The sequence below is a fragment of the Eschrichtius robustus genome, chromosome 3 (genome assembly GCF_028021215.1).
Source record: "Eschrichtius robustus isolate mEscRob2 chromosome 3, mEscRob2.pri, whole genome shotgun sequence".
NCBI lineage: Eukaryota > Metazoa > Chordata > Mammalia > Artiodactyla > Eschrichtiidae > Eschrichtius > Eschrichtius robustus.
In genome coordinates this window covers 99,382,416-99,409,519 of record NC_090826.1, presented here as the reverse complement: position 1 = coordinate 99,409,519, position 27,104 = coordinate 99,382,416, and the positions used below count along the sequence as shown (strand labels likewise).

Here is a 27,104-nt window from a genome sequence, read left to right as displayed (position 1 = left end):
GCAAGTTATTATACTTTCAACTTCCTGTTTTATTTAGGCAGCTCATCATGACCATTTCAGGTAACAATGCAGAAGTTAAAAAACCCAACTTCCTCTTTATAAAGTGATAAAAACTTCAGCAGTTAGTTATGAGAATGGTTGACCTTACTAGCTTTTATAGAAATACTTGCAAGGAAATCGGAGACCATCACCACCAAATTCACCTCTGGGTTCACTGCTTTCAGAAAATGTAAAAAGATAAAAAGCAGTATTAAAATATATTTGGCATGACACACATGTGTTAAAAAAATCAAATCAAATGCAGTTGAGGTCTTAGTTAAAATAAGAAAAAAATGAAAACTTCACGGTTCCTTCGAGGAAGAATCAATATACAAACTAAGCCTGAAAATATCTTGTTTGTAATAGTGTCTTGGTTATGAAAGTTTTGTACAACAAGAATCTCGTTTAAGGGTCACTTATTGTTTATGAATGCTAAGATATTCATATCAACAAGTCTTTTTGGAAAAATACTTTTTCAATTCTTGAATTCAGTTAAAAGGCATCAGAAGCCTGGAGGAAAAGGGGTCAAGGTAGGTATAAAATTGAAGGAGAATTTAAGTAATCTTACAAGTCAAAGCCCTTTCTTTTTACTTATTGATCCACAACAGAGAAACACAGATCAGTTCATCTCTGGGAATAAAAATTGAACAAAATTTCAGTAATCCCAAATCATATGGATTTATTATATGAGATTTTTTATATCAGCTATTCTTAATTATCTACACTAATGAAAACAATGTAGTTAATCTAAAACCTGTTCACTGAATATAAAATTCATCAACATTTTTTGGCAGTAGATTTACCTTACTAATTATGATTTGCTTGCTTCGTCATTATTAAAATTAAACAGCAAAAGAAGTATGCTGGAAGATAAGAGAAAACTGGTCAGAGATCTGCTATTACAAAATCAAGGCTATTAATGTTACTAATTTGAACACTGTCAATATCCAAAGACATCTTAACTTACACTTTGAAATACATATTTTCCCCCAAGTTTAATTAGAAAGGCATTCTAACCCTGTGTCAAAAACAAAAACCCAACACTGGTAAACTTCAAAATTTATTACCTTAAATTCTTAGTGAAATTTTGCTGTAACAGTATTTTTGCTTTAAGTAAGTGGACCATCAGTTGGGCTAACAAATGTTTTGTTATCCCACGATTGTCACTGTAACTTAATTTCATGTGAATCATAACTGTTTGCCTTAGAATAAACATCTTACTATAGTTTTCTCTCTAGCATAAGTTCACATACAGTGTAAAATGCCCTTTCCCCCCCTAAATCTTACACATTTATGAGAATCAATTTCCAAGTGAGAGAAAATCTAACGCTGAAGTGTTGTTAAACGGCATGTGAATGTTTAGCACTCTCTTCAGCGTTTCAAAATGGCATGGCATATGTACGATATATCAAATTATTCTGTACAGAGGACTCTTGGATCATAAACAGTCCCCTTTGCCATCCCAATCTCTTTTATTAAAAGAGGAAAACCCCAGATACATTTACAGAGCATTCAAGGGTGTACGTTTTGTAAAAGCCACTGTGGAAAACAAAAGACATAATTCTTGTCCTATTACGAGTTATGTAATGAAACTACTGTAATTTCCACGGACTCTGAAGTCTTTAACATATTTACTGAAAAGCCTGACAAACTGTTAAGAAAGGTGTGCAGTTGTCAGGAAAAAAGTTATTCCACCTAAGGTGAAATATTCTCTTGTATTTAAGACACTTTTAAAGAAATAAGTATACAAATTACTCAGTGGCAAGGTCAACTATAATCAAAAAGATACCACACTGGAGCACCAAAGAAGGCAAGATGCTTTGTCCAGACTTGAATGTGTTAACATGAAGTTTATGTGCTACATAAAACCTTTCTGGAGTTAAAAAGAAAAAATCATTGGCTAGTCTTGTTAACAAGAAATGGAAAACTATTTTTCAAAAATTATCGTTAAAAGATTGTAAGATGGAAGGGATGGAGTCACCGTGGGCGCCGTATACATACAATCAAGGGAGTGTCTACAGAGAAAAGAGTGGTGTTCAAATCCTGAAGCAAATGTCCCTGAGGCTTACACATTTATTACTGCGAATTAGTTCAGCGGACAGCATGTGGGAAAAGAGGTGTGTGTGGATAGGCGGCCAACACCTTAGGGACCTCTCCCTGTCGAGAAGTCGTGACAGCAAAATCACTTCCTGAGAAAGGAGGAGCAAAAGGGAAGTTAAGAGGCCACCCTGACCAGGAAGTGACTCGCCCTAAGCTAGCCCCAATCATATCTAAAGATGGGGGGATGGGGTGAGCCCCAGCAACTAAAGGCGGTAAAATAACTGCTTCTTGATACGTCGCGACATCATCGTCGCCCCCTCTCTTAAATACAAAAAGAGTCCACAGTCACGATTCAATAAGGGAAAGTCTCTTCTCTCGCAGGAAGGCCACTGGGCTGTGCGTCAGGCCCGGGGGGAAAAGAGAGTTGAGGAATGGGGAACTGGGGCCACCGTGAGGCAGAGGAAAGCCCCTCAAGAGGGAAGCATCCCGACTGCGGAGAGCGTATGCCAGCACAGGCCAAGAAGCTTCTTTCTTCCGGGGGTACTGCCGGGGTTCCCACCGCAGCCGAGTCGGGCCCCCGTTCCCTGTCTCGGGAAGAGGTAAGAGAGAGAGGCGGACCCCTTACCTTCTCCTCATCCGACACCCGATCCTCGAAGTCGGCCATCTTGGGCTGTTCTGGCCCAGCCCGGCCCTGGCGCGAGGCAGGCCGGGAAGGAGGCCGAATGATGGAATCACAGCGAGGGCCCTCTGAAGGACCCGCCCGGAAACGCCGACCGCTAGGGTGCCATGTCAGTTACGGGCGGGGGTGATGGGCCCAGGCGCCGACGCCCCAATAAGTCGGCGTGACTTAAATGATTTTAAGTCTAATATTTTTCTCGCTGAGTTACATTAATTTCCCCATTCATCTATGGGACGTTGGGAGCGTGCTTCGGCTGGTATTGGCGTCCGAGCTCCGGCCGACCAAATTGTAGTCGCTACTCCTGTAGATTTTCCGAGTACCAGTGCTCTCCATGGCAGCCGAGTCCGAAGGGCTAAGTGCTGCTCGGACTCTGGAACGGTCGGTGGCTTTTTCAACCCCAGGAATGGGGTGGAAGGTGACCCTCACGCGTATGGAGGCTAAAACACTTCACGCCGGGGTCACATCTTAGACCAGTTCCTCCAGAATAGGTGCTGCTATCCGCCCCTTCCCTCCCTCGGAAGGTATAGGTAGCCCCAGTCCTGGGGCACTCCTCCACCTTCCAAATCTTCTCGGTCCCCGTTCCCTGGGACTCTCAGCCTTCACAGAGGCCAACTTCAGGTCCGCCACTATCCCAGGATTCCCGACTCCCGGTTTCCTGCCCTTCTCCCCTCCCAACTCCCGGCGCCACCGGGAGCGGCAAGATGGCGGACGGTGACGGGTTAGGTGAAGCAGCGACAGCTGCGGCGTCTTTTCCTGCCCCTGCTCCTGGCCTGAGCCCGCCGCTAGGCTGGAGGGAGCGGCTGCGGGCCGGGCTGGCGGGCACTGGGGCCTCGCTGTGGTTCGTGGCGGGGCTGGGGCTGCTTTACGCTCTGAGGGTCCCGCTGAGGCTGTGTGAGAATTTGGCAGCGGGTGAGAGGCCCAGAGCTCCCGAGGGACGGGCGGGCGGGCGAGGGGGACTGAGGGGCAGGAGAGGTGCCGGGGGCAAGGGCCAAAGGGCAGAGATTCTCAGTATCACTGGAGGGCTTCGCAGAATGAGTCGGTGTGTGCTACCGAGTGGGTTCTTTTTCTCTTGGGCCGCTATTTCGCAGCTCATTGCCAAACCTGAGCTGCAACTACCGGCTCCTCCCTAAAGCTCTTAAGGTCCGCCCTCTCTTTTCTGTCCTCCTTCACCCGAGGAGAAGCCACCTGATAAGCTGGAAGCTTCAGGTGGTAGGGCAGATGAGAGCATTTTCAGACTTGAATGCAGAATTTATACACACCTTTTGATTCTCCCCCCACTCAGCGGAGAGAACCCTCACCCAGACAATAAAAATCTGAAAGAAACCAACACAATCTTAGCCAGCCATTCTCATGTTTTAAAATAGTTTTGTCAGGAAATAGTTTTCATGATATTTTTGTCCGTTCTCTGTTTTAGGCTTTATCTTGAGTAATAAAATAGAACAGTACAGGAAGTAAAGAGAAAGCCACAAACAGCAGTGGATTCTTTCCTTAGTTCTTTCTTTCAACATTTGTAGAGAGCTTGCTGTGTAGTGTGGGCTGAAGTTTCAAAGACGTATAAGAGGTGATGATTCCCTTGGATTCTGCAAATATTATTCTTTAGCTGTAGCCAGGAGAGAGTGGATGGGAGCCAGGGCCTCTTACCATGTCATTACAAATTGGCAGCCTCAGATTAAAATGGAAGTATTTCTGTTATGGGATGATTATGACTGTCAGTACTGTGTTTTATTTTTCTGTAACAAGAGAAGGCAAATGTCCCCTTTTCTATTCTGTGAAATGACATGAAAGACTGTGAGATAATGTTCTGAAATGTTTTGGACTTTTTAAGAACATAGTATGTAAATTCAGATGCAACTAACACACTAAAATAAGCTAGATAAATTGGCCTTCCTAGACTGTTTGAAAAGCTAATTTGGTGTTTCTGTTACAGGTTAATGAAGTGACTACTAATGGTTTGTATGCTCAGTGAAATGTTATTAATTGAGTTTATCATTTTTTTTTTTTACATATTAACTAGATACACCATTTAGATGGGAGTCAGTGACTTTACAGATTTTTATTTCTTTCTAAAACCCAAAGTATTTATGAGACAATTGTTTGAAGTGAAGAATCTGGTCTAGGTTTTCAGTGAATCAGGTTTAGGGAGCTCTTAGTTTGCTCTTCTTTTTGGGTTATTTTGCCTTTGTAGCTGACATACCAAATACACACACTGGTTCCTTCCCTCTAATTTGAAACACTGGTTTGTATCTCACCAAAATAATTAGGAAGTAGTTTTAATCCTCCTTTGTAACAGTATGTTTGTTTAGATTATCCTTATGGAATTGCAAAAGTTCTTGTCTAAATTATGATATTCCTGGTTTCATTCTCAACAGCAAGCTAAATGATCTCATTTTGATTTGCTTATTTAACAAATCAGCAGTGTAAAATCCTACCTTTACATATGTGAAGGCATTTTAAAGATATGATACAATGAGAATTTAAAGTAGCTTTTTAAAAATTACAACTTTCTCAAATGAATCTCATACTAGATATTAATACTACTTATGTCCCTCCACTCATAAAGACACCTGCATATTTGTAACTTGGGTACTTATTTTTGTTAACTTTGATTTTTTTATTCTTTTTGGCAGTGACAGTATTTTTAAATTCATTGACGCCCAAATTCTATGTGGCACTTACAGGGACATCTTCTTTGATATCAGGACTAATATTTGTAAGTAGTTTCCATTTCCTTCGTGCTTTGGTGTTTATCTAAATATCAAACCTCTTTAAATAGTTATTATAATAATTACAAATACTTATAGATCAGCATTCTCAAAATTTTTCACATTCTCAAAATGTGAAAAAACATTTAAAAAAACACTGCAACTTCTCCACTTTTAGAGATTGATAGTATTCATTTGCGTATAAAAGACTATTGTATGTTGGGGGGGGTGGTGGGAGGTGGGTTGTGATCTAAATGCTTGCAGGCTCGGCTTAGTAACAAAAGTGAGTAAAATTGGCAGAGTGTAAAAATTGAAATTTTTATTTACTTTGAAGACTGGGTAATCTGGACAGTACATGCTCCTTCTAGAAAAGACTAAAGCTAATTGTTGCCATGTAGACTTGCAGACCAGTATTACCAGGTCTTCCAATTTTTTCAGACGATTTCAAGAGAACCTGGATATAAAGTTTTTATATAAAATCTTCCAGTACTTTAATGTTGGCAACATCGGGCAGACTAAAAATTTATCTGTCTTGAATTAGGCTTATAGGCTGCCAGTTACCTTCTCTAGAGTGTTTAAGAGCAGAGTTTGGGAGACAGGCTAACCATCACTTTAGCTGTATGACTTCAAGAAAGTGAATTAACTTTTTTCTAAAGCTCCAATTTCCTCATCTGTACACTGGAGATAATAATAGTATCAACTTGGAAATTCCTTGGTGGTCTAGTGGTTTAAGACTCAACTCAATTTTTTTAAAAATTAATTAATTAATTAATTTTTGGCTGCACTGGGTCTTCGTTACTGCGCGCGGGTTTTCTCTAGTTGTGGTGAGTGGGGGCTACTCTTCCTTGCGGTGCACAGGCTTCTCATTTCGGTGGTTTCTCTTGTTGTGGAGCACGGGCTCTAGGGCACGCAGGCTTCAGTAGTTGTGGCTCATAGGCTCTAGAGCGCAGGCTCAGTAGTTGTGGCGCACGGGCTCAGTTGCTCCTCAGCGTGTGGGATCTTCCTGGACCAGGGCTTGAACCTGTGTCTCCTGCATTGGCAGGAGGATTCTCAACCACTGAGCCACCAGGGAAGCCCCAGAGGACTCCGCACTTTTCACTGCTGAGGCCTGGGTTGGATCCCTGGTCAGGGAATTAAGATCCCATGAGCCACCCGGTGTAGCCAAAAAAAAAAAAAAAATGTATCAACTTCATAGTTATGAGGAGTAAATGAGATAGTGTGTGTGAAAGCTTGCAACAACATGACATACACTAATGAATTTTGGCCACGTTATTCTAAGAAGTGCCACAATAAAGAAACCTGTTTAATTCAGCTTTCCCTTGCTTTATTTAACCAAGCTATCATTTTTATTTTAAAAAGATTTTAAAAAATTTTATAATCTTTATTAACATCCCTGAGAACTAGTGTTTCATAGTATAAACTTTGGAAAAATACTGCTACAGATAAAAATCTTAGGAAGTATTATGGCATGCATGGCCAATGAAATTTTTCTGTATTTTTTTCTCATCTCTAGGTGGTGCTCTATAACTATAGTAGAAATGTAAAAATAATAACATTTATATTGGAGTAGTTTTTTGTTTTGTTTTTTTAAATAGGGACGAACTCTTGACCATTTTGTTGAAGTGAAATACCAGATGAGAAAGAAATTTTTCTCTTGACTGAAAAAAAATTATTGAGGAATTCTGGGTGAAAACTCTGTTATTAAAAACCTCGAAATTTATTGATGTATAAAGCCTACTCATAATTTAGCATATTTTGTCATAGCATATAAAAATCTAAATAAATAAGATAAACTATCTTTAAACAGCTGATGTAGTAGAAAAAGCATTGTTCTTGGAACCAGCAGATGTAGTTTTGAGTCTTGACTCTGCCATTTACTATCTGATAACTTTGGGCAAGTCACATGAATTCTGAGTCTTAATTTCCTCATTTATAAGGCGGGGAGAAAACTTACATATATATAATATACAACTTACGTATGTAATATGTAAAAGTTTTTAAAATTTGTTGTTACTTTTTTTAAACCAGCATTTTAAATTTACAAAAATTAAGAATTCAAATAACATTTTAAAGGTTAAACTGTGTCATTACCCTTGAAATATTGATGAGTTTTTATCAGCAAAGTTTATTTATAATTTCTTTTACCACCTGAAATGAGAAAGCTAGTTGTGCTGCTTGTGTTATTTCTGCCTGAAGAGGTAATGTGCTTGGAAGCTTGAAGAATAGCAACAAAGCCAGTTGTTTAATTATTACGAGTAAAAAGATTACTCTGAAAGGAGAATAAAAGAGCCAATGGGAGTGCATAACATAGCTTTCTGGTCTGTGGAGTCAGGAAAAGTTCCCTTGGACATGTCATTTAAGCTCAGACCCAAAGGAGCCAGCAAAGGGAGTTGAAAAGGCTGGAGTATCCGAACATGAAACATTCTGCTCATTCAACACAGAGAGCTGCTTTTGATTCCTCTTCTTATAACAATGATAAACCATGGAAACAGAAAGATATGAATATCCTGATTTTTAAATGGTTCAATATGGGAATCAACTTGACTCTTAACCTACATTAATAATACTACCAAATACTGGAGTAGTACTTTATTGTTTAAAAGCACTTACAATTCTTGTTAACCATATTTACTAGATAGGACATTGAGGCTCTGAGAGGTTAGAAGTTAACTTGCCCAAAACACACAGCTAATATATGGCTGAATTGGGAGTCAAATGTGGGCATTCTAACCCTAGTCTAGTGGTTAATCCACCATGCTAGTTGTTTCAAAATTGTTTTTCTTTTAATTATGCTACAGATAGACTAAAATGACATCGTAATGTAAGTTACATTATTTATAGCTTAAACACTTCTGTTTTTTTAATGCTTTATTTACAGACGTATTTCTTCTAGTGTTGCCTAAGCTTGTCTGAATTTCATTACAGTTGTAAAACGGCATTCTACCTTGGCTTGGCATGTGTTATCAGGGAATCTTGTGTTTGGCTTATTTTTTGGAAGGAGGGCACGTTTCAAATGCTGAATTAAACAGGAACATCTTGAGAGAATGTTTTGATTTGAGCTCATATATCTGCTGATTAATTCTATCTTAAGTGAAAGATGCTTTCTGTTTGTCACAGATATTTGAATGGTGGTACTTCCATAAGCATGGCACATCTTTTATTGAGCAAGTATCTGTAAGCCATTTGCGACCACTGATGGGAGGAACAGAAGGCAGCATTTCAGAGCCAGGTTCTCCTTCCAGCAGCAGAGAAAGTGAAACCAGCAGACAGAATTTGTCAGGTGACTACTACTGACTTAATGTGTATTCAGAGCTGTATTGTTAAGATTGTGTTTGGCTGTGGCAGATAGAAAACTCATAACAGTAGAGAGCAGTTTGTCTTTCCTTTAAATATAGGTAACCTGTGGCTGATATGGAGAGCAATGATCATCAGAGACCTAAACTCCTTCTATTTTGTTTGCGACCATCTCCAATGCAGTTTTTCCTTGTGATTCCAGACAGTTGCTCTGGCTTCAGCCATCATGTCCACAGTCTAGTCATCAGGAAGGAGAATAAGCCAGGAGAAGACGCTTTCCCCACACCCCACCCCACAGCAGCCAAGGACACTTCCAAGCAGTGTCACATACTATTTCAACTTACTTTCTACTGGTCAGACCTTTGTCATATAGCCAGAACTAGCTGTAAGGGAGACTAGAAATTGTAATCATTTTCTCAGTGTATATATGCACAGGTGATAAGGGGATCTTATTGCTGATAAAGGAGAGAACAGAGACAATTAGCCATCTCTTCCAAGAGAGCAAAGTTAGGAAAAATAGTTTTTCTTCTCAGTATATTTACAAAGATATCAAAATCTGTTATTCATGTATGGATAATCTGTTGTCATACATAAACTGTAGACTATTCCTCTATATGTATCTAGTAATTACGCAATTAGGAAAGTAAAATATTTGAAGCCAGATAGAAATGACATTTTTGGATTATTGTTTCTTTCATTTGGTATAGGTTATAATCATACAGTTAACTCATACAAATGAGTTAATTCTGCAGAATGTCATAATGTCTCATTTGTTCAATAAACCTAACCACTAGAGTTATATTAATTTAGTAGAAAAATATTACCTGAGTGCAGTTGCTGGCACTTTTTAGGTGTGGTCAGGGAAAGTCTGTAAGAAAGAACTGTTTAAACTGAGCCCTAAAGCTTGAGTGGGGGACTTCCCCGGTGGCGCAGTGGTTAAGAATCCGCCTGCCAATGCAGGGGACGTAGGTTTGAGCCCTGGTCCGGGAAGATCCCACATGCCGTGGACCAACAAAGCCTGTGCACCACAACTACTGAACCTGTGCTCTAGAGCCCGGAAGCCACAACTACTGAGCCCTCGCACCACAACTACTGAAACCTGCACACCTAGAGCCCATGCTCCGCAGCTAGAGAAGCCACCACAATGAGAAGACCACACACCGCAACGAAGAGTAGCCTCCACTCACCGCAACTAGAGAAAGCCCACGTGAAGCAACGAAGACCCAATGCAGCCATAAATAAGTAAATAAATTAAAAAAAAAAAAAAAAAAGCTTGAGTGGGTGTTGACCAGGATTAGAAGGGATGAGGTTGGCAGCCATTCAGGACTACAGGAAGGAATAATGGTAATTTTCTCTCCCCTACTCCTTTCTCCCCTTTCATAGAATAATTACAGAACTCTTAAGAATAAGGCATATTAAGATGAATATGAGGGACTTCCCTGGAGGTCCAGTGGTAAAGAATCCACCTTACAATGCAGGGGACACAGGTTCGATCCCTGGTCAGGGAACTAAGATCCTACATGCCATGGGGCAACTAAGACCGTGTGCCACAACTACTGAACTTGTGCACCTCAACTAGAGCTTGCATGCTGCAAACTACAGAGCTCACACGCTCTGGAACCCGTGCACCACAACTACAGGGCCCATGTGCCCTGGAGCCTGTGCACCACAACTAGAGAAGAGAAAACCTGCACGCTGCAACTAGAGAGAAGCCCGCGCACCACAATGAAGATCCTGCGTGCTGCAACTAAGACCCCGCGCAGCCAAAAAATAAATAAATAAATAAACAAATAATAAATCTTAAAAAAAAAAAAATGAATATGACATAGATCTGTCCTCAAGAAGCTCAGAGTCCAGTACGTAAATAATTATAACAATAATGCATTATACAATCTTATTCCCTATTGTGAGATTGAGTATACCATTGCATAATGAAAGTGAAGATAACCTTAGGAACATTACAGCTTAGTACAGGATACAGACATATAAATAAGTGATGGCAAAAGATACAAAAGATACTTTTATATAGTGTATAGAAGATACTATGGTGATGAAAAGAGGGAATGGTCAGTTATTCTTGGAAGGAAGGCCACAAAATGTTTCACAGAAGAGATGCATGAATTGACCTCAGAAGTGAGTCACAGTTCTCCTTTGGTTCCACTTTCTCTCCCTGGGTAACTGCATCTCCTTCTATAATATTATCTTCCACAGAGATATATATTGGGAGAACCAATGTTAACTTTCTGCCCCCAAGCTCTCTTTTATGTTCTAGACCCACATTTCTAACTCTTTGCTAGAAATCTCCACCTTTGATGGCCCTAAGCAACCCTAAACTCATTCTGTCCAAAGTGAAACTACTAATTATCTTCTTTCAGTAGGTACCTTCCATAATCCTAAAATCTATTAATTTCCAAAATAGAAACCTTTGAGTTGTTTTAGATTATATCTCTTTTATTTCTCCTTCCTTCTCCAGACTATTGACCCTCATCGTATGCTATTGATTCCCCTCAAAAATTACCTTGACTCTATTTTACCTTCTTTTATTTCAACATTCAGTGTCCCATATGTAGGCCTTAGATATCTCTTTCCTGGACTATTGCTGTATATCCTAACTGGTTTCCCTGCCTATGATAATTCTTCTTTTAGTACCTTCTCTCCCCTTACTATGTACAAAAGTGGTTCTCAAATTTTTTAGATTCAGGAATCGTTTATACTCCTAAAAATTATTGAAGACCTCAGAGAGCTTTTGTTTATATATTGATTATATCCCCAATATTTACCATATTAGAAATTAAAACAAATTTAAAAAATATTTATTAGTTATTTTTAAAATAACAGGAAACCCATTGCATGTTAACATTGTTCTATGAACTGAACTGTGTCTCTCCCCCACCTCAAATTCATATGTTGAAGCTGTAACCTCTAATGTAACTATATTTGGAGGCAGGACTTTTAGGAGACAATTAAGGTTAAATGAGGTTGTAAGGGTGGGGTTCTAATGTGATAGGATTGGTAGCCTTAGGAGAAAAAGAGAGATTAATTTCTCTCTCCACTATGGGAGGAGACATGTGAGGACACAGGAAGAAGGCAGCCATCTGTAAGCCAGGAAGAGAGCTCTCACCAGAACCTAACCATGCTGGCACCCTGATTTCAGACTTCCAGACTTCAGAACTGTGAGAAAATAAATTTCTGTTGTTTAAGTCATCCAATCTATGGTATTTAGTTATGGCAGCCTGAGCTAATACACGTATCATGAAAAATAATTATATTTTCCAAAACAAGAAAATTTTAATCAGAAGACTGCCATTTCTTTACATTTACTTAAATCTCTTTAATATCTAGCTTAGTAAAAAATTGCTTATTCTCATATCTGCTTCTGCATTGTCTGTTGTGAAATATTGTTTTGCTTGACATCTATGAAGAAAATCTGTTCTCACAGAGATATGTAGTTGGAAAAGGAAAAAGTATTTTAATAACCTTTTCAGAAGGTTGTGGATATTCATTTTCAATACAACACCAAAATTTACTGAGGTACTTTCTTAAAGTTTAGTTGCAATGTGGAATCTGAAGCTATACCAGTTAACTTTTCATGTTCTGTACATTAGAATCCCTTGGTGTCCCATTTTGAATGGGTCTTTTACTTATGAATAATTTTATAAATCATGCATTGGCCACTTGGAAAATACTCGTTCCCTGAGTTATACATGTCTTCCAAATATTGACATATTGTATAATTTTTAAAAATGACATTTGTTAATACCACTAATCTCACAGGAAAGCCTTTAAGTTGAGAAATGGTCAAGCTCATGGTAACTGATACAAGTTTTTCAAAATTCTAATATGTACTTGAAAGCTCAAGTTTTATCGTTGGCAGCAAATACTGTTTTTTCTTCCTTGAATTTGACAGACTCAGTTTGTTCAACTTTGAGAAAATGTTTGCCAGGTATCTGTCTGAATAATCATAAATTTGTCTGTTAGTGACTCTTTCAAGTAAAAGTGAGATTCCATGAAAAAAAAAAAAAGGTCAGTCCAGCTCAAAAAACAATTGCTTATACTGGAGACAACCATCATATTTGGTTGCCTTGTTTACTGGGATTGGGGTGAGGAATCCAATGACCACTACTTTAAAGTACCAGAAGTTTTACCAACCATTGATTTTGTACCATTAGCCCAACTTTGAAGGACTGGGACTAGTGTGAGGCAAGTCAGGTGCTTGGGGCACAAAATTTAAGGACGCCCTTACTCTCAGGGTTGAGTTCAAGTCAACAAGTTAAAAAGGCAAACAATGTCTTAGCATTTATTACGAAACGAGTTGTTACTTTGCAGTTCCATGAATCATACTTTGAGAACTGCTGATCTAAACAAAGTCCTGATATTTGTTATTTTTCTGTTTATAAACCTTTGATGGCTTCTGATTGACTAAGGATAATGTCTAAACTCTTTACATGGTATGTAAGCCCCTTCATCAATTTCCCCCAGTCTATTTTCTAGCCTCATTTACAGCTCTCCCTCTCACCTTCTACCATGTACTCTAACCTAAGTATGCTGTGTGGTTTTCTGATACTTCCTCTGCTTAGAATGTTCTTCATCTGGCAACCTTCTACTCATTTTTACAGCGGTTCAAGTTTAAATGTCACAACCTTTCTAAAGTCTCCCCTAATTTCTCCAGAACAAACTTAATCACTTCCTTTTTATCTCTTGGAACAAAATATATCTCTATCATAGCACTTACCACACAGTGTAGGTGATAGTTTACATAACTTAATTCTCATGCTACATTTAATTCAGTTAAGTTAGTTCCAAATGCTGTGGTAGGTTCCAGAAGTACAAAATGAGCAGAGTTTTAAAAGCTCATATTTTAAAGGAAAAACTGAAAACCAGATAGTCACATTGTAATATGGTAAGTGCTGTACTTGGATTGTGAACCAAATGCTATGGAGACAGAAATAAGGGAATGACTAGATTTGGTTGTACACTGTGTGACAGCAGGGGTGATCCATGCCTTATTCATCTTTGTGCTATATGTGGCTAGCACTGTACTTAGCATACAGTGACTATACAATACATGTTGACCAAATTAAGATTTAACTACATTTGATTAAACTGTCTTATTTTCCCCCTTTTTCTCTTTGTTTTTTAGAATGCAAGGTATGGAGAAATCCTCTAAATCTTTTCAGAGGAGCAGAATATAGGAGGTATTACATTTTGCTTTCAGTATAATTATGGCATTGGTTTTAGAATAAAAGTATTATGGAAAAATTTATTTTTACAAATACATCACAGCTCTTCTAGTTGGAGATACTGATATAAGGTAAAATGATTAGCCCAAGGTTTAATTGTCAGCATCTTTACTATATTTACTTTTATAATCATGAGAAACATTGCTTCAAACCATATGTTTGTGATATAAGTATATATTTGGCTCTTGGTTTATGGCAGAAAGCCTTTTCAAAGAATTCATGAGATTGAGGAAAAATTGCAAATGTCAACATATTCCTGTGCACATGTGCTCAATTGCAAACTCTATTTGACGATTCATTAGAAAATATCAATCTGAATGTGAATATAAATTTCATTTGTGCAACAGTACAGGGCATAGTATTTTTGTATTGTATTTTATATTGCCATTCCCTAGCTACACTATTGTATCCATTTCTCTTCTGGTTTTTATTCTAAATGAGAAAACGACTTTTGGAACTTATGACCAAAGATACTTTACTTTTGTTTTGGAAAGGGCTGTGTTTTACCTGGAGGTAGACTGGGGCATGTTGTTTAATTCATTGAACAAGAAACAGTTTATGTCTACTATGTATTGGCACTATGCAAAATGATGGGGATACAAATAATTTAGCAGTAATCCCTGTGCGTAAGTACTTGATAGTGTAGGACAGTCACATCCTGGGAAGCCAAAGCTAGGCTTTTATGATAGATGCCATTAGCCTATATTAAGGGATTCTGCAAGAAACAGGTCCTTGAACTTCTCACTGTGTTTATTGAAAAGTTTTTAGGCTATTCTTGTTATCTTATAGTATCTACTTCATGAAAATCTTAAAGAGAAATTTCTTATCTTAGTATAAGGAACACTTAATGCTTCTTTTTTGAATGATTAGTTTATCTTAACGTAAAAGTCTAAATTGCACTGGTAATCATTGTGTGGTTCTAGGAAGCTTAGAATCATATCGTAGCCAACCTTTAGCAAGTGTATGGAACTCTTTGGTATGAGCCATTTTATGGCCCAATCCTTGTTTTACTTTACTGAGTCTTTTAAAATTTACTTCTAATTTAAGTTATTGATACTGTACATGTGTTTTTTAGCTGCTTTAAATCATTTTGGGATTAATGTAGATCGTTGATTTTTTTTTTATGATTTCAGAAAGTATACCAAACTTTGCTAAGGGAACAAGGATTCGCTTTTTCCTTTTTCTTCATGATAATTTCTCCTAAAATAGCTAAAAACTTTAAATAGCAACTTTAAAGGCAACTTATACTATTAAGTAACAAAATCTTTGATCATGTATGTAAATAACACAATGTGCTTTTAAGATGCTTTTTCTGATTATAAAATATATACATATTCATTGTAGAAAGTTGGAAAATAAAAAGATGTATAAAAAAGAAAGTAAAAAATCACCTTTTTCTACCACTAAGTGATAACTGCTATTAGTATTTCCATCCAGTCTCTCTTCTATATGCATATATAGAAACAAAACTTGAACATCATAATATATAAAATTCATTATGTGTGAATTTACCACAGAATTTCTTCAAAACATGAATTTCTTCAAAAACATGATTTTTAATAGTTGTACTGTATTCTATTATATGGAGGTACCATACATAACTTACCTACTGCTCCCCTATCCAGATCACAGGTTATATTTCACTGTTAACATTTACTCTAGAGCGATAGCTTTATACATAAATCTTTAGCCACATATATGATTATTTCCTTAGGGTTGATTTGTAGCACTGGAATTACTGAATCAAAAGGTGTGAACAGTTTTTTTTCCCCCCTTTAATTTTTTCTTCTTTTAATGGTGGAAAATTTCAAAAATAAGCAAAAGTAGAGAGAGTGGTATAATGGAATTCCATATACCCATCGTCTAACTAGGTGTGAATATTTTTAAGACTCTTGATAGATATTATCTAATTGATTTCTGGAAAAAGAAATGTAAATACCAATTTATATTTATAACAGCAATATGTGTGAGTCCCACCTCACCCTTGACAATATATATTTGCCAATTTTATAGGTGAATAGTAAAAATTGTTATTTTAATTTGCTATTTGTTAATTACCAATGAGATTGGATATTTTGAAATGTATTTATTAGACAGTTTGTTACCTGCTATTAATTATTGAGGGTTTTAGGAAGAAATGAAAGGTAAAATTTCTAATTTAGTAAAATCTGAAAAAAGTTTTTTTTGCTTTTACGCTTTGAAAACCCTTTATCATCTTGACATCTAGTAAAAATTCACTTGTGTTTTCTTCTAGTTTCTTTGTAGTTTTACTTTTAATACTTAATTCTAATTCACTGAGAATTTATTTAAGTATACTTAAAAAAGTATATATTTAAGTCAAATTGTTTTATCCCTTCAAATTCAACTTTGAAGCACTGTTTGTTGAATAATCTAGCCTTTTCCCTTTTGGTTTTTGATGTTTTATTATTGTACTCTAAGTAGTTTGGATAGGTTATCTCTTTTGTTTTATTGATTATAATAAGCTTTTGAACATCCTGAAATAAGACTTGTAGCAGTATATTTTTGAATTTTAAAAAGTGTCTGTTGTAGCAGACAGATGCTCTCTCATGTTCAATTTACATATTTTATTGTGTTTTGGTAAAGATACACTTGGGTGACTGGTAAAGAGCCACTTACATACTATGACATGAATTTGTCAGCTCAGGACCATCAGACCTTTTTCACCTGTGACACAGACTTTTTACGTCCTTCAGACACAGGTATGTGTCATATCTGTTCTTGGGGTAAACAGTAGTCATAAAAATTATTTTAAAAGTTTTTTAGAGTTATTTATTATACAAAGTTATTTGGCTTGGAGTTGTTTGCATCATTGATAAGAAACCCAGATTAAATTGAAACTAATTATGATTGTAAACTAGGTTATCGTACTTTTTTGTCTTTTATAAGATAAAATTTAAATCTTTATAGAATTTAAAGTATTTTACAAAAATTAATTAAATTGCTTCTTTTATTACTTAAAAAGCCTTTCAGATCGAATACAGCAATTGCTTATACAGAGAACAGTGTACCCAGTTTTGGTTGGGGAAGTTAACACCTATAATTACACATATAAAAAAAAAAGAGTAAGGCAAAGTTAAACATTGGGGCACAGCATGTAGAGAAAAATGGGGTATATTTTATTCCAGTCATAAGTCAGGGATGCATGTAAAGTGGTGGAAGATCATAGAAATGTCTGTGTTTAGTTCTGTCTAATCTTCTCTGTAGAAGTGAGTATAGAAACTCTTAAATGTTTGGCTTAAAGACAGGGATCTTTATCACAACTATTTTGACTGCCCTCTCCCACCTTATCTATGCTTCTACTTTTATCCTTCAAAATTAAAAGTCTCATTCTCTGGGAAGCCTTCCCTGATCTTCTCTATAGTTCTGCAGTACTTAGTCCAAACCTCACTTTTATAATAATTTTAGTTAATTTATTCAACCGTAAACACTTATTTGTTAATTTATCATGTTGTTTTAATGTTTGTCCTCCCTAATAATGTGTGAAACTGTGGAAATTAGGGACTATACTTGTCATCTTTGAGTCCCTATCACCTAGCACACTGCCTGATATACTGTAAATATTAATATTTATTCTTTGATGGAAGTATGAATGAATGAATAGCCTTGGTGTCACAGATGTCTTAAGCAATTTCAGTAATAATAGCTAACACTTGTATAACACTTATTATGCTCCAAGCACTGTTCTAAGCAATTTATATAAAGATACTAATTTAATCTTCCCAATCACTTCATGATATAGGTACTATTATCAGCCACATTTTAAATATAAAGAAACTGAGGCAAAGGGGAAACAAGTAACACGCCCTAAATCACCTAGCTAATAAATGAAAAAGCTGGGTTTCAAGCTCAAGTTTGGCTCTTAACCCCTATACTATTAACTGCTTCTACTCATCACATTGATAGGCAGAAGAAAATCACCAACAATTAGGGTCTGAAAAACAGCCAGTTTTCCAACATTGAAGTGAGTTCATTGTGATATATCTCTGCTGCATTAAATATATTCAGCATGTATGGTAGCAGGAAACCCAAGGATCTTTGGTATGATTACATAAAATGGTTTAACTGCAAATCAGAGAAAAAGGAATTGCTTTATGTTTATATGCTTAATGTTTACATTAATGGCAAAAGTATAATGTTAAGGAAATAACAGCAGTGGAAAATCAGTATTGTATTGTTAACTATGAGGACTGAGGTGACTCTGGATATTAAGGCTTCACCTCCTTCTCATGGGCAGAATTGCAAACCTTGGCAGGCTTTTCAAATAGCAACCATGGCCATCCACTAAAGCTATGGTCTTAAAACATTTTTGTTCACATACCTCCTAAAAGAATTTTGAAAAACTATGTATCCCTTCACACATTTTTAACTTGACATTGTAAGGTTAAATAATTGCAAAGAATGTAATTTTTAACATATTATAAATACAGACATTTAAAAATAAAACTAAAATACTCTATATTTGAATGTATTTCAAGCAATCTAATGACTTGATATCCACCATGATCCATTGAAAAATACATGAACAAATACTCTAACAGTAGTAAATTTTATGTAAGTACTTTTTCTTGTTGAACTCATATCCATTCCACATCTCTATATGATTTTATTATAATTATGTTTGAGAGTTTTTTAATCACACTTAAATGCTTTTCCACAATAAACAGTTTTTGTATAAATTTTTTTAAATTTAAGTTTCTTTTGATCATAAAGTTCTAAATGGAATCATGTACTTTATATTTTTGTCAAATCCTTGGAGCTACATATTTGGCTCTTCCAACTTTGGAAAGAGTCCTCCATATAACCTAATTGGCTGGGTGAGTTCTCATTGTCATGCCTGTCAACTAAATCAGACTTACTTTCTGACAGAGAAGTCTGACTTCATTTTTTAATTCAAATAAACATGTTAACATGCATCCCTATGACAACCATCTCTCTTCTGAATTCAGATTCTAAGATAGGAAGATAGATAAGTCTTAAAACCTTGCCGTGAGCTTATCACTTGGCCAAAACAAGATTCCACTGCCTTTATTATCCCTTACTAATGCTTTCTTTGCCTTACTATGAGGGTACCTTCCCTTAGGAGCAATGCATGCTTTGATAGTAAGGGGAGAAAGGGTGCTGATAAATGGAACTGATAAAAATTATCACTCCCTCCCCACTCTACAATATACTTGAATTCAGAAATTCCAGGGGCCAGAATACTCTATTTCTAATGCTGAGCTTCACTGTTAAATAAGTAAATGGCACAAATCCCTATTATAGGTTCCTTGATTAAAAATGGTTCCTCCCAAGCCCAAACTTTGAATTGTCCCCTGAGGCACATGGAAATCTTTACACTGTAGGGCAGTGCACCTTGGAAAGATTCAGGATGGGTGAAAAGTAAGCTTTTCTTTTGTAAAGTAGGAAAAGGTAATATATCTTTAGGGGACGCAGTGAGGCGGGGAGCGTATGTTGGCTAGGAAAGGAAAACCAGCATGACATAGACCAATCAGAGGAACATTCTTCAGGTAGATCAGTTATAGGAAAGAGTCATAGATAGTTGAAGCTTTAGAAATTGATTCACTTAAAACTGTGTGTCCCATTTTGGTCCTTGCAAAGTTCCATGTAGTACTTCTAGAGGTATGCATAATCCCAGTTAAAGACTGAACTAAACCTTATCCACGAATGATAATCCAGAAATGGACTGTTGGTTCCATATTGATCTTTTCAGATACTCACATAAAGATAATGATTTATGTCTATAGTTTTATATTAAAAAAAGACAAACGTGCCTATATGTGTGATGTGACAAATTCCTCTTGACTATTGTCATCAGTAATTACTAAATTAGTAGATTTTTTTAAATAAATGTATTTATTTTATTTTATTTATTTTTGGCTGCGTTGGGTCTTTGTTGCTGCGTGCAGGTTTTTCTCTAGTTGAGGAAAGCTGGGGCTACTCTTCATTGTGGTGTGCGGGCTTCTCATTGCGGTGGCTTCTCTTGTTGCAGAGCACGGGCTCTAGGCGCTTGGGCTTCAGTAGTTGTGGCTCGCAGGCTCTGGAGCGCAGGCTCAGTAGTTGTGGTGCACGGGCTTAGTTGCCTCATGGCATGTGGGATCTTCCCGGACCAGGTCTCGAACCCATGTCCCCTGCATTGGCAGGCGGATTCTTAACCACTGCGCCACCAGGGAAGCCCTAAATTAGTACATTTTTGTTCTTATTCTGTTGATTTGTTTTTTTAGGACAGTGAACAAACATATCCTCAGGGCCAACCAGCAGTGTTTTTTGGATAATTTGTTTTCACGTTTTTTTTTTTTTCAACATTTAAAAAAATCAGGAGATTTAACATTAAACTCCAGATTTACAATTTTAAGTTGGGAAATATGGACCTGCATTTCCACTTGGCAGTAATTTGTTAGACCTGAGCTGTGACTCTCTTAGACAGTGCATGTGCTTTTAGTTCACTCATTTATGTTTTCTGCCTGGTCTCAAGGCATTTATATTTGTGACCCATGGTCTTGGGTTGAATGGTAGTCTCTTCTGCTGGTTAGCATATTAGAATAGTATTTAACTAGAAAAATAGATAAATTTGAATTGTTAACTGCTTGTGTTATTTTTAAAGCATATACAGTATTCTTAAAGAGGACAGTTGAATACTAAATGAGCATATTGCTTTAAATTATTCCTAAACCTTGTTTTAGAGGGAAGTATATTCCTTCCTCTACTTTATTTCCCCTTTCCTCATTGGCTTAGAACTGCATTGGTTGTGAGGAATAATAAGGCTGGATAGAGCATTTGAAAACATGAGAATAAGAAAAAATGCTTAATGGTGGATTAGATGACCTTACTAGAAATAGAAGAAATGCAAATGCAAATGAGATAAGTTTTCATGTTTTAAATTAGCAAAGATTGATACTACTCAGTGTTGTTAAGGGAGTGGGGAAATAGTCACTCTCCTGCACTGCCTGAAAAAATGTAAATTAATACAGTCTCATTGAGAGGAGTTTGGAAATATATATCCAAAATCTTTTAAAAGATGCATACATATTTTAACCAACCATTCCACTTCTAAAAATGAAATATTTGGTCAGGTTTGCAAAGATAGATGTTGAAAGATGGTTATCACAATATTTCTGTATTAGCAAAATATTAATTATCCATCAAAAGAGAACTGGTTAAATAAATTACTGTATATACTTAATATGCTAGAGTACCAAATAACCATTTAAACTGTTAATAAAGATTCAGTGTCAAAATGTAACGTGAAAATATCATGTAACTTATAGAAGAGAGCCTCATCATCAAAAATGGCAAGTCAAATATTATACTTGATTTTTATGTAATATTTTAATGTTTAAGCAAAATGTTATTCTTTACCTGGTTATTATCAAATGGGTGCTGACTTGCATCAATTTGTCAAGTTCAGGAAGCATTAGCTGTCAGCTAGTGGTGACATGTTTGATATGAGAAATGTATTTTTGTTACGCAAGTAGAAATATATTGTCTCCTTTTCTAAGCCAAGACTAATATTTTGTTTCCAAAGGAAAACTCAAACATTTTCCACATTATTCTTTCTGGACAGTTGTAGGTTTTGTTCCAAAAGCAACATTCATAGATTCTTTATTTTTCTTATCAAACTTGAAATAGGCCAGATAGTTTCATGGATCTACTTTGTTTATTTGTTTGTTTAGTTTTTTAAAAATTATTTATTTATGTATTTGGCTGCGTCGGGTCGGGTCTTAGTTGTGGCACATGGGATCTTTGTTGCGGCACACGGGCTTCTCTCTAGTTGTGGTGCGCAGGTTCCAGAGTGTGCGGGTTCTCTAGTTGTAGCATGTGGGCTCCAGAACGCGTGGGCTCAGTAGTTGCGGCACACGGGCTTAGTTGCCCCGCGGCATGTGGGATCTTAGTTCCCTGACCAAGGATCAAACCTGCGTCCCCTGCATTGGAAGGTGGATTCTTAACCACTGGACCACCAGGGAAGTCCCTGTTTGTTTAATTTTTAAGAAACTTTGCTTAGTGTGAAATTTTCATTTTGGTGCAGTAAATGATAACAAAACAAATATTGTTATACCAGAGAGATCCTAATTCAGTCTTTTCTTGACTCTTAGTAGAGACTGACATTTCCCATAAATATACTATAGTCTAAGTTAATTCCTTTTTACCCCCCTTTTTATACAAAATGCAAATTCAAACATTCTTCATGGATTGAATCATTGATTAAATAAGTACTGTGTTTTTTAATTTTTTTTTGTATATTTTTAACAGTTCCATAGAACCTTTTCAAGAGGATAAAGGAACTAGAATATTTCATAGATTATAATCTGATATCAATTTTAATATGCATTTAGATATATAAATGTTCATGTATAATGATGTAATTAACTTGATTAAGTACCATCTATGTTATTATTCATATAAATCAGAGAAATAATATTTAAATTTCTACTTTATGTGAAGCTTCCAAATTTAATGTAAATTTCTCATGAGGTTAATGTGAGCCATCACCACAATTTCTTGTTTCTTATGTTTAAGAACATGTTATTTAAATCTTTGTTTACTCTTCTAACTCATTCTTCATACGTTTTGCATAAGATAATTTATGTTTACCATATCATCTACTTTTTGAAATGTTTTTCCTACAGTTATGCAGAAGGCATGGAGGGAAAGAAATCCTCCAGCTCGAATCAAAGCAGCCTATCAAGCTTTAGAATTAAACAATGAGTAAGTTTGAAATATATGGAAAATAAGTTTGTTTTGAAGGAAACCCAGGCAAGTGATTTTGTTTCCTTTTTTCTGTTCCTAAGACACCTGGAGTCATTAATAGTCCCCTTTCTCTTTTTGCATACTAGAGACAAAATTTGCAGTGTTCATTGACATTTGTGTTTTGCTTCTGAAATTGTAAACTTATCTATGCTTTTGAATAGAAATTATGCTAGAAATACTTTATAAAAGGGAGAATGCTGATCTGATTGGTGATAATACTTGATAATTAAAGAGTACTAAAATACTTAAGCCACCTGTTTTAATTTTGTTTTTCATTTAAGTCATTTATTTAAAGCATTCATTCAGTCCTGAGAACTGTAGTTGCTAGTAGGATTGGAGGCATGGGAAGGGAATTCAACATAAGTAAAACATGGCTCTAATTTAATTTTTTTTAATGTTAGCAGCTTTATTTTTTTATAGCTCCTCTTATCAACTTTATATTTTGAAAAAACAAAATGTAGAATCATAAGTGGGCTTAATATTTAAATGGGACAGATCAATAAGTATTAATCTAATATTAAATAAGTGCCAAGAGTAAAAATATGGTTCCAGTTGGGATTAATCAAGGAATGCCTCCTGAATAATGTGAACTTAGCATTGTCCCTGTACCCCTCCTTACTCCCCTACCACAGATATACTAATCCTTATTAAGAAGACTTACCCAAGGTGGAACAAAACTGGCAGTGTAGGGAACTCAGCAAGCAGTGAATGAATTTTATTGAAACTCTGAAAACTAATCAAAGTTTATTGCAACCTGGAGAATGCTTAATCAGTTTTAAAAAATAGCTGAATTTCTGTAAGAGAGCTTTGTGGTGTTTTAACTTAACACTGACCCCATCCTCCACTCCCTAGCTCAGTGGCAGCCTTGAAGACAACAGTCTGTCTTCTGGGTATAATTCCTACTATCAAAGGAAGCAGAATGGACCTTTTTCTCAAAGAATTATCATTGTTTATTTTGACCTGTCTGGTTACTCTCTGAAGGACCAGCTCAAAGGGCTAGCCTATATTTTGGTTAATTCGAAACTCTCCCAGCACTGACACAGCTACACTGTGAGGGCATTGTTGAAAGTATATAAAGGCAACTGTATTAGCCAGTGCTGCCAGGATCAAGGGATAACAACTAGGGCAAACAATAGACAAACTAGAAAGCTTGGGAGGAAAGGCTGGGGAATGAGAAATTTTGGGAAATAAACGCTTTTCAAAGCTTCCACATATTCCTGGGAATCTCAAAGGCTCCACACATGCCCAAAGTTGGGCACCTGCTCAGAAAAGATTTGAGAAGACCCTAAGCTCTCATGTGTGTCTGACATTCAGGTTCTGCACAAACAGAAAGTGAAAGCTAAGGCAGAGTTGTAAACTGCCTGACTGAATGTTGAAGGTATGCCCCAGTACACACACAGAACCCATCTGCAAAGACTTGCTTTTTGTTTTGTTTTTGGTTTCAGGTGTTTAGGGCAATCTCTATCAAATCACTGACTAACCATTAAGCTAAAGGAGCAGACACTTCACTGGTCACTCATGACAGAATACAAACTTTACAAAATCAGTTCAGAAAAGTCACAACTGTAAGCAACAACAATAATCTCTGGGGAGGAGGGGAAATCTGACTTCTGGAGTTGCTAGATTATAATATTTAAAATTTCAAGTTTTCAACAAAAAAATTATAAGACATGCAAAGAAGCAAAATATGCCCTACACAGAGAATAGAAGAAAATGAATAAAAACTGTCCTTGAGGAAGCCCAGACTTTGGACTTTCTAGATAAAAACTTTAAATCAACTATTTAAAATATGCTCGAAGAGGTAAAGGAAACCATGTATAAAGAACTAAAGGAAACCATGAGAATTATGTCTCACCATTATAGAATGTCAGTAAAGAGATAGAAATAATAAAAAAAGAACTAAATAGAAATTCTAGAGTTGAAAAGTATAACTGAAATTTAAAATTTCCTGTAGACGTTCAGCAGCAGATATGAACAGGCAGAAGAAGGAATCAGCAGCAAACTTGATTTAGGTAAAAAATAAAAGAATGAAGGAAAGTGAACAGAGCCTAAGAAACCTGTGGAACACTGTTAAACATACCTGTGCATAATGGAGTCCCAGAAAGAGAGGAGAGAGAGAGCAAAAGGGGCAAAAAGACTATTTAAATAAATAATGGCTGAAAAGATCCCAAATTTGATGAAAGATATGGATCTACACATCCAGGAAGCTCAATGTACCCCAAGTATGACATACTCAAAAAGACATCCACAATGAGACACATTATAATCAAGCTTTCGAAAGCCAAAGGTAAGGAGAGATGCCTGAAAGCAGCAAGGAGAAGCAACTCATCACATATAAGTGATCCTGAAAACGATTAAGAGCTGCTTTCTCATCAGAAACCATGTAAGGCAGTGGGATAACGTAGTCAAAGTTCAAACAAAACAAAACAAAACTGTCAGCTTAGGATTCTATGCCCAGCAGCCCTATCCTTCAAAATAAATGGAGAAATTAAGACATTCCCAGATAAACAAAAACAGAGTTCAGTGCTAGTAGACTTGTCCTACAAGAAATGCTACAAGGAGTCCTTCAGGCTGAAATAAAAGGATACTAGACAGTCTTGACTCCACACTAAACAATAAAGAATGCCAGTAAAAGTAACTACATAGGCAAATTAAAAAGTCAATACTGGGGCTTCCCTGGTGGCGCAGTGGTTGAGAATCTGCCTGCCAATGCAGGGCACATGGGTTCAAGCCCTGGTCTGGGAGGATCCCACATGCCGCGGAGCAACTAGGCCCATGAGCCACAACTACTGAGCCTGCGCAACTGGATCCTGTGCTCCGCAACAAGAGAGGCAGCGATAGTGAGAGACCCGCGCACCACGATGAAGAGAGTGGCCCCCGCTTGCCACAACCAGAGAAAGGCCTCGCACAGAAACGAAGACCCAACACAGCCAAAAAATAAATAAATAAATAAATAATAAAAGTGTTAAAAAAAAGTCAATATTAATTTTGGGGGGGTTTGCAGTTCTTTTTATTATATGATTTAAAAGACAGCTATGTAAAACAGTCATTATAAATCTATGTTGATGGACATACAGTTTATAATAAAGTTGCAATTTGTGACCATAACAACATAAGTGATAGGGGGAAGAGCTATATAGGGGCAAAGTTTTGTATACTATTGAAACTAAATTAGTATTAATTCATACTAGATTGTTATCAGTTAAGATGTTAAATGTAATTGTTAACTGTTAACCACTAAGAAATAAAAAAAAAATGTGATAAGTAATAAGGGAATCAAAATGGTATACTAGAAGATATGTATCTAACACAAAAGAAGACAATAATGTAGGAATTGAGAACAAAAAAAAAGGACATACAGAAAACAAATAGGAAAATGGCAGAAACATTTCCTTCCTTATCACTAAGTACTCAAACAGGTAAATAGATTAAACTCTTCAATTAAAAGGCATTGATTAGCAGAATGAATAGGGAAAAAAAAGTAGTCCAACTATATGCTGTCTACAAGAGATTCTTTAGATACAAAGACACAAAGAAGTACAAAGTAAAAGTGTGTAAAAAAGTATTCCATGCAAATAGTAATCAAAGAGAGCTGGCGTGGCTAAACTGGTATCAGACAAAATAGACTTTAAGACAAAAACTTTTTACAAGACAAAGAATGACATTATATAATGATAAAAGAGGTTCAATTCATCAAGAAGATATAATAATTATAAACTTATATATGTCTAATAACAAAATGTATGAAGCAAAAACTGACAGACTTGAAGGGAGAAATAAAGAATTCAACAATAATAGTTGGAGACATCAACACCTTATTTTCAATATTGGATAGAATAACTAGACAAAAGATACACAAGGAAATAGAAGACTTGAACAACACTATAAACCAACTGGACCTAACACATCTATATAACATTCTACCCAACAACATCTCAAGTGTACATGGAACATTCTCCAGGATAAATCATAATTAGGACATAAACAATTGTCAGTAAACTTAAAATGACTGAAATCATATAAACTACCCACCCTCACTACAGTGGAATGAAATTAGAAGTCAATAACAGAAGGAAATCTCGAAATTTCACAATATTGGAATATGTGGAAATTAAACAACTCTTAAACAACCAATGAGCGAAAGAAGAAATCACAAGATAAATTAGAAAAATTCTTTGGAATGAGTGAAAATGAAGACATAACATACCAAAAAATTATGAAATACAGCAAAAGCTGTGAGTGATCAGAGGAAAATTTATAGCTGTAAATACCTTCATTAATAAAAAAGAAAGATCTCAAATCAAAAACTTAACTTTATACCTTAAGGAACTAGAAAATGGAGAG

General features: G+C 36.3%; 2 protein-coding genes across 15 annotated transcripts in view; one reads left to right on the top strand and one right to left on the bottom strand.

The window, feature by feature from the left end:
* The window catches only part of CAPZA1 (capping actin protein of muscle Z-line subunit alpha 1), a 48,618-nt gene extending 45,235 nt beyond the window's left edge, over nt 1-3,383 (bottom strand). The window contains exon 1 of the mRNA XM_068540511.1: nt 2,705-3,383. Within this exon, the coding sequence (XP_068396612.1) occupies nt 2,705-2,743 (39 nt within the window). The 5' untranslated portion in view covers nt 2,744-3,383. The remainder of the gene's footprint in view (nt 1-2,704) is intronic.
* A 45-nt stretch (nt 3,384-3,428) lies between these two features.
* ST7L (suppression of tumorigenicity 7 like) overlaps nt 3,429-27,104 on the top strand; it is a 90,527-nt gene continuing 66,851 nt past the window's right edge. For 11 of the 14 annotated variants that reach the window (XR_011073561.1, XR_011073564.1, XR_011073562.1 and 8 more), the window contains exons 1-6: nt 3,451-3,667; nt 5,386-5,468; nt 8,578-8,740; nt 13,895-13,949; nt 16,599-16,714; nt 22,640-22,718. Coding sequence is in view for 9 of the 14 variants with exons in the window: in XM_068540502.1 (XP_068396603.1) it covers nt 3,460-3,667; nt 5,386-5,468; nt 8,578-8,740; nt 13,895-13,949; nt 16,599-16,714; nt 22,640-22,718 (704 nt within the window). In the remaining 5 variants the exon portion in view is untranslated. Of the gene's footprint in view, nt 3,668-5,385; nt 5,469-8,577; nt 8,741-13,894; nt 13,950-16,598; nt 16,715-22,639; nt 22,719-27,104 lie in introns of all 14 variants that reach the window. The other 3 variants (XM_068540507.1, XM_068540504.1, XM_068540503.1) reach the window with 3 other exon arrangements.